The sequence below is a fragment of the Protopterus annectens genome, chromosome 2.part1 (genome assembly GCF_019279795.1).
Source record: "Protopterus annectens isolate FY-2018-M chromosome 2.part1, PAN1.0, whole genome shotgun sequence".
Taxonomy (NCBI): Eukaryota; Metazoa; Chordata; order Ceratodontiformes; family Protopteridae; genus Protopterus; species Protopterus annectens.
This window is the reverse complement of record NC_056729.1, coordinates 1,986,371,345-1,986,387,036: the sequence shown is the minus strand read 5'-3', so window position 1 is coordinate 1,986,387,036 and position 15,692 is coordinate 1,986,371,345. Positions and strand designations below refer to the sequence as shown.

The 15,692-nt window shown below is 37.8% G+C and overlaps 1 protein-coding gene across 1 annotated transcript in view; it reads left to right on the top strand.

Annotated features, from left to right (window-relative positions):
* Positions 1-13,473, top strand: part of SHISAL2B (shisa like 2B) — a 984,986-nt gene extending 971,513 nt beyond the window's left edge. The window contains exon 3 of the mRNA XM_044063367.1: positions 12,818-13,473. Coding sequence (XP_043919302.1) covers positions 12,818-12,912 — 95 coding nt within the window. The 3' untranslated portion in view covers positions 12,913-13,473. The remainder of the gene's footprint in view (positions 1-12,817) is intronic.
* The last annotated feature ends 2,219 nt before the right edge of the window (positions 13,474-15,692 follow it).

Genomic DNA, 15,692 nt, shown 5'->3' with positions numbered 1-15,692 from the left:
TTGTGTTGGGGGGTGGAGGTTGCTTGCATTTCTGCTTTGGAGGTCTCTATTGCTTGAGCAGATTTTTATTGAGAGCCTCCATGAATGTAGGTGTGTTTCATGTTTCTATGTGTGTGTTTTGGTGGTGTAGGTTTTGAGGGACTATGTGATGAGTGAGGTGTGGTGCAAGTGTTTACCTTCTCCTCTTGACTGTCTAGTCCAGTCTTGGGTGAAGAGAGCTTTGCTTCCAGTTTGGCTATATAAGTGCATCTCTCACAGGTTGTAGTGTTGGGTGGTAGGAGGAGAGGGTTGTCTGTGTACATGAGGCAATTGCTGCATTGCCCCAAGATGCCCAGATTCATCAGGTAGACAGGAGAAAATGCTGGGAGCTGACCCTTAGACATGCCTGCCTGGATAGGTTTTTATTTATTAAATACTAAAAACTGTTTTCCTCTAGACAAGTGGGGAAAGTTGAGTGCTGTAGTAATTTGTAGCTTAGTTAGTGCTTACAATGAGTTCTGAACAAGTGCTGAGCTCAAAGAAACAGATTTGAGGCTAAAACTAAAAAACTTGGCTAGTTCTAAGGGAAAATTTGAAGAGTAGACTTTATGGCGCCAGGAATAGTTTAACCCTAGCTAAGCGACGATGCATAAAGTGTATATTTTTTTAATATAACAGCAACAAATGAGCAAACTGATTCAAACAAATTAACCAATTAACCAATAAAAAACTAAAAACTGAGCCCCGTTCCAGCAGTCATCAATCAGACTAGTTCTAATTGCACACTCCTGCCACTAGGGTGCAGGGGAACCTTCTCCAAAAATAGATGGCCTGGATTAGTGCTCAAGTTATACAAACAAAGCTAGATTCAGCAGGTCTGAATCTAGTCTATGCTACTGCAAACAAGGCGTACCAATTTCAGAAAGAAACAGTTCAAATAAGTAGGCACTATAAGCCTTTAACCAGAAACTCCCAGCTCAGAAGGGCAGAATCTACCCTCTCCTCCAACAAGAGTGCAGATCACACCTTCTTAATGTAAAATAATTGGCCCGAAGGCCAAGTCCGTAAACCAGAACTAATACACTTTTAGAATAACAGACACTGAGCCTTCAGTCAGCAACTCCCAACTTAGAAGGATGTAAGCTACCTGTCCTGCCATGACAGTGCAGACCACAAACCTCCTTAATATAAAACAATTGGTCTGAAGCCCAAGTGCTTAAACCAAAAGGCTTAGAATAACAGTTACAATTTAATCAGGCTACTACCAAGCAGTAATAAATGCAGCAGAATAAACACAATTGAGTAATTTTAAGAAGAGGCAAAAGCAAAATAAAGTAATAAAGTAGGAAGAAACACAAATACAGTAAAAGCATTCTTTGCAGCCAAACGTTTACAGCAGCATTCCTTCCAAGGCCACCCTTAATGAGACTGTCATAGAGAAAAGAGCCCCATAACTATCACCACTCTACATATGGGCTCTACACCTGCCATGCTGGCAGCTAGCAAAAAAGCTTCTGAATATTCAACATTCAGTAGTTTCTGATGTTCAGTTTCTGTAAAATATGAATTTCCTGCAGCCTGACCAAGGTACAAACTGTTCGCCTATTATAAGTAAATATATTAGTGTGCTTGACAGGAGAGTTCTGCCCATTTTTCCAGAAATCAGTTTAAATAATCTTCCCATAAGTCTGCATAAGTCTTATATCTCCATGCTGTTTCTCGAAACTTATTTCTATTGGCACTTTTATGCCCCCATTTTCATGCATAAGAAATTGAGCTATATGTTACAGAGATGGTAAACAAACAGAACTGTTTACAAAATGCTTCCAAGGTGGAGGAAGCAATCCTATATTTAAATTAATATTAATAATACTTGGCACTATCACATGCATGGTCATGTGTAGAGACCACCTATTCCTTGGTGATTCAAAGCAAAAATGGAATTTCATCTTAAAGAAAAAGGAACTACCATCAACAAAGTAGGCAAGAGGATATGTCTTTCCCGGGATTTGACATGAAATACTTTAGATAATAAACACAACATACAATCAAAAGTAAAAACAAACAAAAAGTGCTTCCAACAACCAGGTATCTGTGTCCAAATACACATAAAGTCCAAGTAGCAAGAATAAGCACAAACTGCAAGCACCTGATGAAGCTGTTTGTGAAAGCGCTTGTGTAGTTTGTACTGTGAATAAACCTGTTTTTACATTGGAGAGAAGAGCCTTGCCTGGGTCTGTCTGCTTATTCTTGATACACTCAAAAGTGGCAATACTTGTTTTAATTGTTCACAAATCCTGTTGACTGAAAGAACGCAGCAACAGCATTCTTTTGCAGTTTATATGAACGGAACAGTATACAGCAATAATTTGACAGTGTCCATAATCATTATTATTATTATTATTATTATTACAATAAAGCTTTAATATTAACTATTAAATAAAGCTAAATATTTCACCAAGCCAAGGTTGCTTAACATTCTCAATTTAAAAAATACACTCCTGGTAAAATACATTTAAATTGCCCTCATTTGTCATTCAACATTCATCACAATTTCCAAAGTATTTGAAACTTATAATGAAAAAATTCATCCAGATGTCAAACTAATCATTACACCTTGTAGATTATCTAACCACTAATATTTAAACAACATACAGAATGTATTACTACTACTTTTCCATTTAATACTCTGGTACAAAAAAAACTCTACATCCCTTTATATCACAACCTTTCATACTGAAAAGTTTTACCGAGCGTCATGAGAATCAATATATTTAATATAAAAGTCTTGCCTACAAGTCCAACTGAAGCATTACTCACCCACATCATAAAATATTTATTTTTATTTATTTATTTTACATTTGTTGACAGGATGCATGTCCATTTTCAGTAGAGGCCCGGGGAGAAAAGCTCCACGGTTAAATTTTAAGGAAAATATAAGGTGTATACAGAAGCATTCAAATTTACATAGATAGTACCAGACTTAACACTGACTAGTAACATAGCATTGAAGCTTAAGATTTAACATATTTACATAGACTCAACACATCTTTTACAGTTTTAGGTTGAGACATTACATAAAGGGGAACATTGTTAGTAGGGGTTGCATTTTTTGCTTTATACAGTTGACGTCTGAGCAAGTTAGCCACATTAGGGAGTATAGCAACAAAGACAGCAAAGATTAAACATAGTAGGGAATATAGTAGCAGGAAAAGAGACAGAGATGGGAAATTGGATAACAGGTTATGTAAGAAAAGCAGGAGGAGTAAGTAGTTGATGTATAAAGTAAGAGTAGAGGTGTAAAGAGAAAAGTGTAGTGGATAGATAACAGAGTGTCCTAGCAGTGACATATGGGTATTGACTAAGACTGACTAAATGAAAACAAAATTGCTACTTAACTTCCAGTGTGCAAGCTGTTCAACTGGTCTTTTTTGTACAGTAATCCTTTGTTTAAAAAAAAAAAAAACAAAGAAAAGAAAAGAAAATGGCTGAAGTAGTTTAAAAAGCCGGCTTCTTATGAAGGACTGCATCACTGACTGAGACCTGCACTGCATGTGTGTGTGGATAGGGCATCGCAGACTGTTTCTATCCCATGATAGCGTCTTCAAGGTCTATGATTATTGGGTACCTGCAGGGAGAAAATAGAGAAAATACTTTGCTCTCATACAGTTTTTATTTTGCTCATAGACAGAGCTCCAAGTCTACCTTCCTAATCTGTCTCAATATAAACTGAAAATCAGGAGTGGAAAAAAATATATATATAAAGTGTGTGTGCATACAACACAGTAACAAGTGACACCAGCAATGAGTTTAAGTGTACTACAGGGAAAACCACTGAGTACTAATCAAAACTAATCAGTCAGTTTAGCAGAGAGCATTAGGGCAATGAGTTGCTAATAATATTTACCTTGTAGTTATATCTTTGAATCCTAGAGTTTCCACTTGTAGACCTTGTGACTCTAAGCAAGCCACTTAACCAGCCAGTGTTCATGGGTTATAACTAAAAAGAAGCACTTGTGCCTAGTGGGCATATCTGATTAACCAATACATAAAATGAAAAATAAAAATCCTTGTTGAAGGATAATTATATATTACCCCAATGAGAATAATTGGGATCATACCATAGATAATTTGAGGGGACTCATGCATGGGATAAAGCATTTAGGAGCTGCCTCTGTCCATTAGTAGTACAGGGGGCAATTCTGGGGTAAATTGTCTGTTTTCCATCCATAGATTCAAGGTGCACTTTAATATGGACAGGGATGAACTTTGTTTTACATGGATGGGGAATCTGTTCCAGAGCGGGAATATCCTCTGCAAAATATACCTGTCCCTCCAAGCCATTCTTTTGATGTTGCAGAAGAGGTTTAAATCCCTAGATCAAGTATTTCTGATGTAATCTGACTTGCCAATGTGCAGTAAATCCATCAGTATTTGATCGGAGGATGTCATGTATGCTGGACACAAATCACCTCTTAGCAGTCTGTAGGATACCAAGTATAGTGACAGGGCTTTGAGTCAGTCCATGTAGAACATGTTGTTTTGGCCTTGAATCCTTTTAGTAGGTATCTCTGTGAATGTTCCAGTTGTTGTATGTGTCTGGAAAGATATATTCCAAAGGGGCATTATATTCAATAATTGGCCTAATGAGGTTTAATCATTCCATAACTACAGAACCAACAAAGCTAAGGATTCTTGCCAACAAGTGCAAGAGTCCCCATCACACAAGTAATGTGCAGTATTTGAAGACAGGGAAGTAGATGTGCTTGGTGCATTTTAAATGAACTCTTACTTTAAAAATGCGTCATAACATTTAAGATTCATAATTTCAGCAATACTGTAAATGCACATCGCCATCTTTTGCAGTAGGATGTGCAGTGATGACATTTGAATATATTTTCACTGTTTGCACCCAAACTATGATTTACACAAAAGGATCACAGTACGAGGGTAAGGTATGCTTAGACAAGAAGAAAGAAGAATGAATAGCTCTCCAGAGCAAAAGGTGGCAGGATTAACATCATGAAGAATACAGAGAATGCTACACTAGAATATAACAACCAGAGGCGAAGTAAAAGGGAGCACAAGAGTTTGAAAAGGGAGTAGTTAATAATCTAAGAGTTTGGGAGAGTATGTACCATTGTACACTAAAATAAATCAGTGGAAAAGTAAGAAGTAGATAGAGCTGGAGCTGGCTTTGTGGTCTGAATAGGACCTGATAGTGCATGCTTTGCAAAACACTCAAGGGTGTGCATGTAATGACTTTGTCATGGGAATGCTACTTGTTTATGCATGTGATTTACCCCTGAAGTGACCTACCTCCCCTTGTAGGGGGATGGCTGTCAGCTGGTCCTTAGTCTTCAGCTGGGAATGCATTAATCAGAAATGTACTTTACCCAAGAAACCCCCCCATCCCAACAGTAGGAAGAGGTACATAGGAAGGAAATGCCATTTCATTCCTCTTCATTCTGGCTAGTTCCTTCAACTCCCGGCCTCTTATCAAACCCAGGTTATTTAGGGCATAAAACAAAAATCTCCTTATGGCTGCATGTCTGATGATGTGCCACAGCTGACTCCACTTTGTAAACAAGTAAAAAACAACACAGCTTCAGCTGTTAGACAGATAATCAGTACACAACAGAGCAGAAAATAATGAAATAGGCAAGAGTGAAGAAAAATGAATTCCACTGACACCAGTTATTAGATGTTGTTTTGTTTTTCTTTCGGCTTTTCCCAGTTAGGAGTTGCCACAGCAGAACTCTGGTCCGATAATGATTGGCAGTTGATTTTTATGGTGTTGAGGTGCCAGCCCGACACCCAACCTTCAACGAAGGCACGCCCATTGATGCATGTCTTTCGAATCCCACTCGACTGCAGGGAGGACATGCAGACTCCACACAGAAGGCGCTCCAGCTGAGAATCGAACGGGGGAACCTCTTGCTGTGAGATGACAATACTACCACTGCACCACCGCGGCTTACCAGTTATTAGATGTAAAGGTGCATAAAATGGCTAGAGAGTAATGGTGAAGATATATTACTGGTTAAAAGAGTAAAAATATATCTGCAGTCCCTTTTAGACATCATCAGGTTATGAATGTAAACTGACATGCATGTCTTTAATAATGTATGGAGTCCAATAAGCTAGACTCCATTAGCTATGACCATGTTTTGTCTTTATGGGAGCTCCTCAGAATAGCATAAGCTGAGAGTGTAGATACTGTGCACTATCTTACCAATAAGCCCTGCAGGGCCTGAAAGTTGTGACCATTTTAAAGGAGATGCATTCATATTTGTCTCAAAAATGCATACACATATTTTAAATAATAATGTATACTTACTATACTGTTGCACTGTCAAGTGCAACAGTATATTTGTTGTGCTGTACTAACTGAAGTTATGTAAATGCACTAATGTGAATACGTATAATTCATGGTCTTGTGTTACTGCCTATTTAAAGTCTGTAAATGCTCCACAGTGTTAAGTGATAAAGCACTGAGTATGGCCTAGATGGCTTAGGTTTAAATAGTGACCCAGGTGCTGAAGGAGATGGGCAGAGCAATGGGAGTGAGCAGTCAGAGTTGGTTTTGCAGCCTGAAGGAGGACGTGGCCCACAGCAAAAGGGATACCTTGTGGAGGCCAGGTGGATAAACTCCAGAAGCATAATGCAACAGCATATGCTAGGTTCTGCAGCAAGCAATTTGTGCTTTTCCTAGGGTGGGCAACAGGAACACAACGTATACTAGACTCTGCCAAGTAGGACTTTGTAATCTTCCCAGCATTGTCACATGCATACAAACGTGCATTCATGAAATTCCACAATTGGAAAATGATAAGGTAGTTAAGCACCTTTCAGACATCCCTACATGAGACCCTCTCTTAACAGCTCCAAAGCGTGCTTAACAAAAGTTTCCTAAGCAACACTAAGCCTTTGTTAAGATCGAGTCTTACACAAGGAACTAACAAACAGCACAGTGACAGCTGTCAAGGAAACAGTGGAAGAAGGTAAGTAATCTTTAAAAGCAGTTAGATAGCTCCCTTTGTTACACATAAATAAAAACTCTGTGTTCTTCAGAGAGACCCTTTGTCTGTTTGGCAGTCCTAGGTGTTTCGCTAGCTTTAAATGGCTTTGACAGCCAAAAATGCATCATACTCTTACACTTTTTTGTCTCTAAGAACTGAAGTACGTAAAGATAAAGCTCAATGCACTCCAAAGAAGTATGGATGGAAGAGTGTCAGTGATCATAGCTCTTTTTTATGTGTCCTCGACATGGATGCCAAGATGCACGTCTCGAGCTCTGCTCTTAAGTTTAATTTCTTGGCATCCTGGTCTCAAACCCAAAGCTGGTTATGATCAGAAACCAGGTCATAATCTTTGATATTCATCAGTCTGTCATAGCACTTCCCACTTATGTATGATACAAGCTGACCACCAGGGTGGAGGCTAAGGATATAAGAAAAGAAAATTGGAGTGAGTCAAGCAATGGGGATGATGTCACATCATGAACATCCCACCATCACCACCACCAGCTTAGCAGACTGGGCCTTATTCATGGCTTCTCACTACAAAGAGTGTCCTCAGCCTAGGAGGGTAAGACATACTCTCATCCAGGATGAGAAGAGGCCCTGGAATACAGCTGATGCTAAGAATGCCACAAGAGCCAGAAAGAACACCTAAAGACAATTAATTAATTAAGCAGATCAACAATTAGCTTGAAAACTAGAATATCTTACCCATCTGTTTCTTTGGTTTATTCACTCCATTGTGTACGCCATCCATCCAATGCCCTTAATCAAAAGTTTGCATCTTATCCCTTATACTAGAACTCGCTTAACATTTTTTTAAGGGGGTGCATCATTAGCCTTGTATTCAGATCCTTATTTATTTTCTTGTTTACTCGAGCACATTGACCTTTAGACATAATATGAAAAGTGTTTTTGACATTTGGTGTTTCACAGACCAAGTGTATGATCCTTGTCAGTAAAACAACCATGGTATATTTATTTATAAAAGACCACTGATATATCATTTGCATTTCACCTTTCATAACCAAAGCTAAGTTGTCTGCTTGCAGGAGTGCTGTGATGCCATGGCTACCAGAACATTGAGTTATTCTCAGAAAATGAGATGAACACTCAGACATATGTAATACCTCAAATAGGTTACCTTACCAGCCTATCTGTCTGACAGGTATTAAGCACAATGCTTCTCTGCAAAGTGACCATGTACTATTATTTAAAACAACAATATTTGCAAGCAGGAAACTGAATCCTTTCTTCATCTGTAAGTCATGACTACACTAAAAAATCAGTATACTCCGATATATATATATATATTTCTTTTTTATGTAAATATTGAAATTGTATGCACTCATACAGCCATATTGCAATGTAATAGTTTCAGTGGTAAGTCCATTATTTGTTTTGACTTTTGCTGGATAAATGGATTGTTCTACCGGACTTTTTCAGAGACATTCCAAGGACATGGCCACAAATCAGCTGAGGATTGAACATGTAATTGTATTAAATGTCTGTGTCTTGTAATGCATGAAAAATGCTTAAGGAAACCTTCAGTATTATATGCATATGAATTTTTATTTATTTATTTGCATTTGTTAACCGGGTAGTGCCTGACTGGGTTGAAAAAAAAATGTTTTCAGTGGACACCCAGGGAGAAAAACTCCACAACAAAAAGAACAATATTAAGGTACAAGCAGTAAACTTAAGTAGTACATTGCTAACAAAATATGTAAATGAGCTTAACAAAAATATTATAGCAAAATATAATAACAGAATACAATATGAACATGCATGTTTCAGGCATACAGGAATACTATTTTGTTTTTTGGGGGGGTTTTCCAATATATATGAGGTACATAAGTCATATAGCTTTACAAGGTGAGTCATTTCTGAAAGACCAAAATTGGTCATGTAGTTTTACAAGTTAGATCATCGGAAGGAGCAAAGATTAATAAAGAAAAGACAGATAGTGGGATAACCCTATCTCAGATGAGCGCTATTTGGGCTAACGTGTGAAATAAATGGGAAAAAATAGGAAGAATATTAGCTGGGAGCAATACAGGGGCATAGCCAATTATCATTTAAATAGTCTTTCAGGGTAATTTTAAATGTGGACAGGTTGGGTTTTTTAGTTATCAGTTGAGGAAGGGTGTTCCAATCTTTGGCTATTTTATGGGAGTAGAGGGAGTCTCCATGATAGTTTGAGATTGGGTTACTTTTAGCAGTAGTTTGTAAGATGACCTGAGGAGTCTACAGTTTGTGGTTGGCTGGACTAGGTTTGATAGAGCTGGGCAATCAGTAGGGTTGGATATGATTTTATGGGCAAGTGAAAGTTGTTTTAGTAATAATAGGTTGGGAAGTTCTAGCCAGTTGAGCTGTCAGAGAGCGATGCAGTGGTGTGTTCTGTGGGGATGGTTGGTGACAAACTTAGCTATTCTGTTATAGCAGGAGTCTAGTTTATTTAGGTCTATTTTTGATAGGTTAGTAAAGATCTTAGAGCAGTATAGGAGGGTGGATAGCAAGTAGGATCTTGCAGTGGCCAGTCTAGCTTGTTGTGTAAGGTAAGGTTTAACCCTATATAGAACCCCTAGTTGTGGATTTTCTGATGGTCAGATAGATGTGTTTATCAAATTTTAGTGAGTCATCTATGGTTACCCCTAGCAGCTTGGTCTGATTGGTGGATTTGATTTTTGTGCCATTGTTAGATAGTATGGAAAGGGATTGGTTACTGGGTTTGGAAGATTTATTAGAGAAAATTATGAGCTTGGTCTTATTTGGATTTAGAATGAGTTGGTGGCTGGTGAGGTACTTTTCAATGTCTTGGAATGATGACTGCATCTTGTGTTGGGAGTTCTTGTGGGGAGTTGTCTGAGCAGATAATGGAGGAGTCATCTGCATATTGGGCATGTTGGGTGGCAGTATGTAGGTTGTTGGTAAATATTATGAAGAGGAGGGGCCCAAGTATAGAGCCTTGTGGTACCCCGTGGTAACTGGTAATAGTGGGGAGTGGCTCTTTGCCCATTTAGTGGCCTGTTGGCAGTCGGACAGATAACTGTGAAACCATGTTAGGGGTGTGATACTGAGATTGTGAGTGGCAAGTTTGTTGAGGAGCAGCTGATGGGACACTGTGTCAAAAGCTTTTGACATATGTAAGAAACTGGCTGAGACTAGTTGTCCTTCATTTTTGAGGTGGTGAATGGTCTCTGCAAAGGTTGTGAGGACTGAGTTAGTACTGTGTTTTGCCCTGAAGCCATGCTGGATGCTGGAGAGTAGGTTGTTGGTAGTGAGGAGATTCATGAGTTGCTGGTGGATACATTTTTCTAGAATTTTGGCAAGGGGGGATAGAATGGCGATGGAATGTTTGTTAGTTATGTCTCTAGACGGGCCACCCTTATGAAGTGGAATGATATATGAGATTTTCCATAATTTGGGAATGTATTGTTCTGAGATAGAGCAGTTTATTAGTAATGATATGGGGTAGGTGATGGATGGGACAGCTAGTTTTAGGTATTCATTTGGAAGTTGGTTGGCAGCTAAGCAGCAGGGTTTTTATTTACATAGGAGTTTTTTATGTAGGAAGTTGGAATGGGAATAAAGGAGAAGGAGTTTGCATCATTAGAAGTAGGGGAGGGGACAGTGAGTGGTGGGATTGTTTTGTTGTCTAGGAGAGAAGTGATAGAGTTGATGAAGTGGGAATTGAATTGTGAGGCTAAGGGCACAGAGGAGTTAGTAGTGAGGGGAGCAGGGGTAGGGGTTTTACCAGGGTTAAGGAGGTGGTTGATATTCTGCCAGAATTTTTATGGATTGTCCTGATATTTTTGCTGGCAGGTGTGGAAATAGGTTCTTTTATCCTTGATGATGTATTTCTTAGCATGGTTTCTAAGTTGTTTGTAAAGGGTGAGATCGTTGTTATTTTTGGTCATGTGATATAGTGACCAGGCCTTGTCTCTTTGTTTCATTAGTTGTTTTGTTTCTTTAGAAAGCCACAAAAGCCATGGTAGCAGTTATTTTTTTTTTTTTGCCGAATTTTTCTGAGGGGGCAAGATTATTTAATATTTCAATGAATTTGTTATTGAAGTGTTCTAGAGCTAGGTCTAGTTGCAGGTTTTTTAATGGGGACCAATCACAGTTTTGTAGTAGTAAACTGAAGGTGTCAGAGGAGAAATATTTTTTTGCTATGAGTGTGTTTTTATGAGATGCTGGTTTGGGTATGTGTTTTCTTCCTAACTAGAAATATAGGGGCATGGTCACGTAGCGTGACTGGTAGACAGCCTGCCTGGTACCCATGGTTTGGTTTGTTGGTTAAAACTGGTCTAGAAGTGATTTTTTATTGGAGTGCTTGTCGATGCAGGTGGGGTACTTAATAATTTGGGTGAAGTTGTATAAGTTTATAAATGAGGTAGGGGAGTCAGAGGAGCAGGAGAACCACTCTAGGTTGAAATCACCTAGAGTGATGGTTTCTTGGGATAGAGAAAAAGATGACCAGGATGGGAGGGATTCTATGTTGTGCATGTTGTTGCCTGGTGGTAGGTAGATGGCTATGATGTTAATGGATTTGTAAGGATTAATTTGGAGGCGAGTGATAAGGAGTTCACCATGAGAGATGGCTGGTGGGGAACGGTTTTGTTTTTCTAGATTAAGTGATTCTTTAAATATAATTGCTACACCCCCACCACGTTTGTTATCCTGTCCTGTCTTATAATATTGTAACCATTTGTAGTAATTTCAGAGTCTTTGATGTAGGGCTTTAACCAGATTTCAGTTATGACTGCAATTTCTGGGGAATAGGAGGCAAGGTTGACATGGAATTCAGGTAATTTGTTTAAAAGGCTTCTGAGATTAAAGCATGTAATGAGAAGGTCAGAGTTACTGGTAATAGGTAAAGCTGTATAAGTAGTGGTGTCTGTGAGATTTTGGGTGGATGTGGTGGAACAGATGCTTGGGGGTAATGGGTAGGTTATATGGGAGGTACGGATGGGCCCAGGATTGAGATGGATATCTGATTGGAGTTTTATCTTTGTTAGAGAGTACAAAATTAGGTGCTTCAGTTTGGTTATACCTGTAGAAAGACAACTGAGTGTCTGTGTGTTGTATATGCCTTGAAGGGAGGACATAAGTATTAAATCTAGGGTAAGTCTTGGTAATGATATAATGATAAGGTTTGCATGGGAGGTGTGGTGAGGTGTATGTGAGTGTTGGGGATGGGTGCTTAGAGAGTTTGACATTATGGGGGTTGGTAGCATAGTAACCAAGGAGGAGGATGTCTGACAGAGTGTTGTACAGCAAGTAGTTTTGCTGCATTATTGCACTATTTTTAACAAATACTGCATTATTCATTTTTAAAAATACAATTGAAAATAATAATGTGAAAAAATAGGCAAGTGAATCCATTTAAAATATTAATACAAAAGACACATTTACCTGTTTGAAGAGAAGCAACCAGACTATACTAACCAAATTATCAAAAATTCATTTGTTTTCCCTGCTGTTTTCAATCATAAGAACAATGTACCTACATCATTGTAATATGTTTAGCAGAATAAATCTTGACTGCCAAGTGTGAAAGTGACCTTAAAAGAAGCAATTACTGAAAATTAAAAATAACAGACATAATTGAATGTATATTTACAAAAATGGTCACATTATGAGTCTAATAATACAAGAAATTAAATCCTAATCAACACAATGTAAGATTTTTTTTTGCAACTGATAAGTAGATTGCAGTTTAGTGAGTTTCCGCAATAATGTAACAGAATAAAATATCGTTATGCAATTTTTGCAGCTCATGATGTTTACTACACTGTTTTACTTATTTACAGGGAGTCTGAATAACAAATCCATTCTGCACTACAAGGAAACAAACTCACCATCAAAGCAGCTATCCTCTGAAACTGGTGGAATGGTACAGGAATAAAATCAGGTGTCTATGACGCAGAGCAACATTACCTAATAGGTGATTCACACCAACCAGCCATGCAGCAGATGTCAGACTATATTTGATAAAAAAATAAAGAACCACAACTAACAATGAGACCTTGAGGTAGCAAATGCACTTAGCAGTAGAGAAAGCTAACCAAAGCACTCTACCTTAATGTTCCTGCAATCAGATGCATCATCCCTGTTTTTCTTTTTCGAACAAGAAGCTTACCAAAGTTCTTGCCTCAACAATTGCTGAGTGTTTTTGACTGACTATTTTCTCTTAGCCTTTGTGCTACTTTAAGTGAGAAGTATTTGGGAGTACATATTCAAGACTATGATGCTTTGAATAAGGGAGAAAAAACTTGTGATACAACAGTGTATATGCATCCTGTACAGCCCATCTAATGTCAATGTAATTCATTACAGTTGTCTTTGTGGTCTTTGACTTCAAAAGTGGATGTTTAAAGATTTCTGTCAAAGTTATCAAGTATTCTTTATTCATAATGCAAGATCCAAATGTTTTCTAATAAATATTGTGAATCTGATTTAAAACATATTAGAATTTCAGCATACTCTATGGAACACTGTGCAAATAAATGTAAATACTTCAGGCTTTTTCAATAATGGTAGGGTTGTTGCAGTTTATGAGAAGCTCTTGATTTCCTAGCACAATATGACCAATAAATATATAATTCATAATATTCTATAATCATTTGCTCAAATAAAATACAAATGTTCAAAAGCAAGCATTTCAGTTAAAATATATATCTCACTTTAACAACTTCCTAGGTAAGTAGTAACTTAGTAGATTGCATACCTGTCAGCTGTGCGCAGAAGTTTTAAATGTGTTAGATTCTCATTCACATCAAGATTCTGTAAAGTTAGAGAAAGTGCTGTATTCATCAGTGGTATGTGTCAGACCAGGATTCTTTTTTTTTTCATTTTTGTGATTGTACAGTTACACATTAAGTATCCGCGGTGGTGGTGCTGCAGTAGCATTGTCGCTTCACAGTAAGACGCTATCCGGTTCGATTCTCAGCTAGAGTGTCTTCTGCGTGGAGACATGCGTGAATGGGTGTACCTTCGTTGAAGGTTGTGCGTCAGGGCTGGTAACTCGGCACGTAAAAATCAACTATCAATCATTAGCGGACCGGAGTTCCGCTGTGGCGACCCCTAACCAGGAAAAGCCGAAAGACACAAACAAACAAACAGTTACACATTAAATGCTTCATAGCACTTCACAGAGTAAGGACATTTTCCATTTTTAGCCAAGTCTCTCACAATCATTGAAACACTACCAGTGTTTTAATTTGACTTGGTAATGCATATGTCATCTTAGTCTAACTTGGAATCTGAGAATCAAAACAGTCACATGTGCCTCTCTTTCAGTGGTGGCAGTTTAGGCAGTTTTTGGACCATGAGCCTCCCATCTCACACATACCTTTTGAGGACCATGCACAAATGTACATTTTCTTTTGGATTCATCTTCCTGATTTAAGAACATTCAAACTGCTGTCTTTGTAATTCACCAATGTCCATGTCTATCATTTACAACCATTTGACTATGTATACTTCAAATATCTGATTATGATAAAAAAATGGCCATAGTAAATTATTCCAACCTGCTTTACACAAATACACACTAGTCCTGGAAAGCCATACTAATTACCATTTAACTTGATCATGGCAGTGGGATAAGCCATTCTCATTCACAGACAGCCCCCCCTGTAGTCAGCAGTCATAGTCCTATTTTTGACTGTGTACATGTCAGTTGTCTAATTGTGATAAAGGTAATAATTATTGACACAATAATGAATTTCAGGTTTGTTTCACATAAATATATAGTAGTCTAAGTATTCCAGTTTACTCCACATAAATGTACACTAGTTCTGCAATGTCATGCTGTTTAAACTAATCAAACTTACAAGAAGGTATGTTACTTTCATCCACAGACAACCCACACCCACCTAGCAGTTATAGCTACTTTGTTCTGTACTCATATGACTGTATTAAAAATATATACCTCTCAACATTTTAGAGCAAGAATGAAAACAAAGCTAAAAATGAGAAACAAAGGCCCAGAATCAGGGACTGATTTTAAATATTGCTGTTATAGACTCAGGAAGTTGTTGAAATAAACATTGTTGCATTAGTGTGCATTTTCTAAAGAACATGAAGTCTGAACTCAAATGTTTGTCATTATTTAGAGACGGCAATCTCTTGTGAGTTGTCAGAAAACCACAATTTTTTGAAGAACAAACCAAAAAATGCAAGACAAAATCAGAGAGATTCAAGAAACTCAGGGACAGTTGTGAGCTATATTATTTCAACTTTTTTTTACATATACAGTAATGAGCGCCCACAAGTATTCCATCTTATTCCACACAAATGCACATTAGTCCTGCGAAGACAGATTATTAATTTAGGGAGTGACAAGAAAGTAAAGTTACTTACATCCACAAACAGAACACACCCAGCAGTTAAAGTCACATCATTGTGTGCACTTCATCTGACTGATACAAAATAATACATCTCAACCTCTGAACATAAGAATCATGGACAAAACCAAATATTAATAATGAGGGACAAAGGCACAAAAATCAGGGACAGATTTTAAATGCTGCTCATAATGCAAAGTTACTACAATAACAACTTTGCACTGACATGCATTTTCTGAAGAATATGATGCTTGTCATTATTTAATGACTGTAGTCCTCAGCAATCATCAGGAAAAACACAAACTATATGAAGAACATATCAAAATGAGGCAAAATT